This window comes from Dipodomys ordii, unplaced genomic scaffold, assembly GCF_000151885.1.
Source record: "Dipodomys ordii isolate 6190 unplaced genomic scaffold, Dord_2.0 Scaffold259, whole genome shotgun sequence".
In the NCBI taxonomy this organism is placed as follows: domain Eukaryota; kingdom Metazoa; phylum Chordata; class Mammalia; order Rodentia; family Heteromyidae; genus Dipodomys; species Dipodomys ordii.
Window position 1 is genome coordinate 996,098 of NW_012267475.1, and position 2,483 is coordinate 998,580.

Here is a 2,483-nt window from a genome sequence, read left to right on the forward strand (position 1 = left end):
TCCTCCCCACCTGGCACTATATAAGCCCTCTGGCTGGTGCTAAGCTTTGTCTCTGGGCCAGCCTCCCTCCAGTGCAGGTCAGCACCCTGGTTGGTCTTGCTGCCTCCTGTGACTCAGCTCTTGCCGCGGATTCGCTTCCTTGTTGGGAAGCTTGGTAGTGTCAAGAGCTCTCTGTCGGGCAGCTTTCTGCGATCCCAGTGTGTGCGGACATCTCCCAGGATCTCCTGCAGACATGGCGGTCTACACCACAGTCGGGAAACTGCGGATCCCTCAGGTGGCCAAGGTCAAAAACAAAGCTCCAGCTCTCGTCCAGATCACCGCTGAACAACTGCTGAGGGAGGCCAAAGAACGAGAGCTTGAGCTTCTTCCACCTCCACCTCAACAGAGGATCACAGATGAAGAAGAATTCAATGACTACAAGCTGAGGAAAAGGAAGGCCTTTGAAGATAACTTAAGGAAGAACCGGACTGTGATTGGGAACTGGATAAAATACGCACAATGGGAAGAAATGCTCCAGGAAATTCAGAGGGCCCGATCTATCTACGAGCGTGCTTTAGACGTGGACTATAGAAATATCACACTCTGGCTGAAATATGCAGAAATGGAAATGAAGAATCGCCAGGCCAACCATGCCCGAAATGTGTGGGACCGTGCCATCACAGCACTGCCACGAGTCAGCCAGTTCTGGTACAAGTACACATACATGGAAGAGCTGTTGGGGAACATGGCCGGTGCCCGGCAGGTGTTTGAGCGCTGGATGGAATGGCAGCCCGAGGAGCAAGCCTGGCACTCCTACATTAACTTTGAGCTGAGATACAAAGAGGTGGAGCGGGCACGGACCATTTACGAACGCTTTGTTCTTGTGCACCCGCGGGTGAAGAACTGGATCAAATATGCGCACTTTGAAGAAAAACATGGTTATTTTGCCCACGCACGGAAAGTGTATGAGAGAGCTGTTGAGTTCTTTAGAGAGGAACATATGGATGAACACCTCTATGTGGCCTTTGCCAAATTTGAGGAAAACCAGAAAGAATTTGAGAGGGCCCAGGCCATCTACAAGTATGCCTTGGACAGAATCCCAACACATGAGGCTCAAGAGCTCTTCAAAAACTATACCATCTTTGAGAAGAAGTTTGGTGACAGGCAGGGTATTGAAGCTATCATTGTGAGCAAACGCAGATTCCAGTATGAAGAGGAAGTGAGGGCCAGTCCACACAATTATGATGCGTGGTTTGATTACTTGCGCTTACTGGAAAGCACTGCAGAAGCTAACACAGTGAGAGAGGTTTATGAGAGAGCCATTGCCAATGTCCCACCCATTCAGGAGAAGAGACACTGGAAGCGTTACATCTACCTCTGGATCAACTATGCACTCTATGAAGAATTGGAGGCAAAGGATCCTGAGAGGACAAGGCAGGTGTATCAAGCCTCTTTGGAATTAATTCCTCATCAAGAGTTCACATTTGCCAAGATGTGGCTCTATTATGCACAATTTGAAATAAGACAGAGAAATTTATCATCTGCCAGAAGAGCTTTGGGGACTTCCATAGGCAAGTGTCCAAAGAGAAAGTTATTTAAAGGCTACATAGAACTGGAAGTGAAGCTTCGAGAATTTGACAGATGCTGGAAGCTTTATGCAAAGCTGTTGGAATTTGCACCTGAAAATTGTACCTCCTGGATTAAGTTTGCAGAATTAGAGACAATCCTTGGTGATCTGGAGAGAGCCAGGGCAATCTATGAGTTAGCCATCAACCAGCCTCTCTTAGACATGCCAGAGGTGCTTTGGAAATCCTACATCGACTTTGAGATGGAACAGGGAGAAATTGAGAGAACACGAAATCTTTACCGACAGTTGCTCCAACGAACACAGCATGTCAAGGTATGGATCAGTTTGGCTCACTTTGAGTTGTCTGCAGGGGAAGAGGGAAGTGTGTCTAAATGCAGACAGATTTATGAAGAGGCTAACAAAACCATGCAGAACTGTGAAGAAAAGGAAGCGAGGCTTATGCTGCTGCAATCTTGGAGAAGCTTTGAGGATGAATTTGGAACAGTTTCAGATAAGGAGAGAGTAGACAGACTCATGCCAGAGAAAGTGAAGAAGAGAAGAAAGGTTGGGACTGATGACGGGTCTGATGCAGGCTGGGAAGAATACTGTGACTACATCTTTCCAGAAGATGAAGCTGCCAGCCAAGCTAACCTCAAACTTCTGACTATGGCTAAACTTTGGAAGAAACAACAGCATCCTGACTCAGGATGCTTTCTCTAAATGTTGCCACATTTTGGTGTTTTATATTTTTATTTGTAATGTTGTAAAATTTTGTAGTATTGTAAATTTTGTAAAATTTTTCCTTTGTGGAAGGAATAAAATAAAATAAACTCTTACCTATCTGAAGCATGTTGTGGTCTCCATTTATTGAAACTTACATTAGAGAACCCAACACCCTGGCCCAGAGGTTCAGCTTCTCTAAACTTACTGAGGATAC

The 2,483-nt window shown here is 46.0% G+C and overlaps 1 protein-coding gene across 1 annotated transcript; it reads left to right on the plus strand.

Annotated features, from left to right (window-relative positions):
* The first annotated feature begins 232 nt into the window (after window positions 1-232).
* On the plus strand, window positions 233-2,266 carry LOC106001022 (crooked neck-like protein 1). Its single transcript, XM_013036195.1, has one exon. The coding sequence runs from the start codon at window positions 233-235 to the stop codon at window positions 2,264-2,266; it is 2,034 nt and encodes a 677-aa protein (XP_012891649.1).
* The last annotated feature ends 217 nt before the right edge of the window (window positions 2,267-2,483 follow it).

What these genes read in the sequence shown, in the direction of transcription:
- LOC106001022 (XM_013036195.1), top strand. Translation starts at nt 233, where the DNA reads ATGGCGGTCTACACCACAGTCGGGAAACTGCGGATCCCTCAGGTGGCC.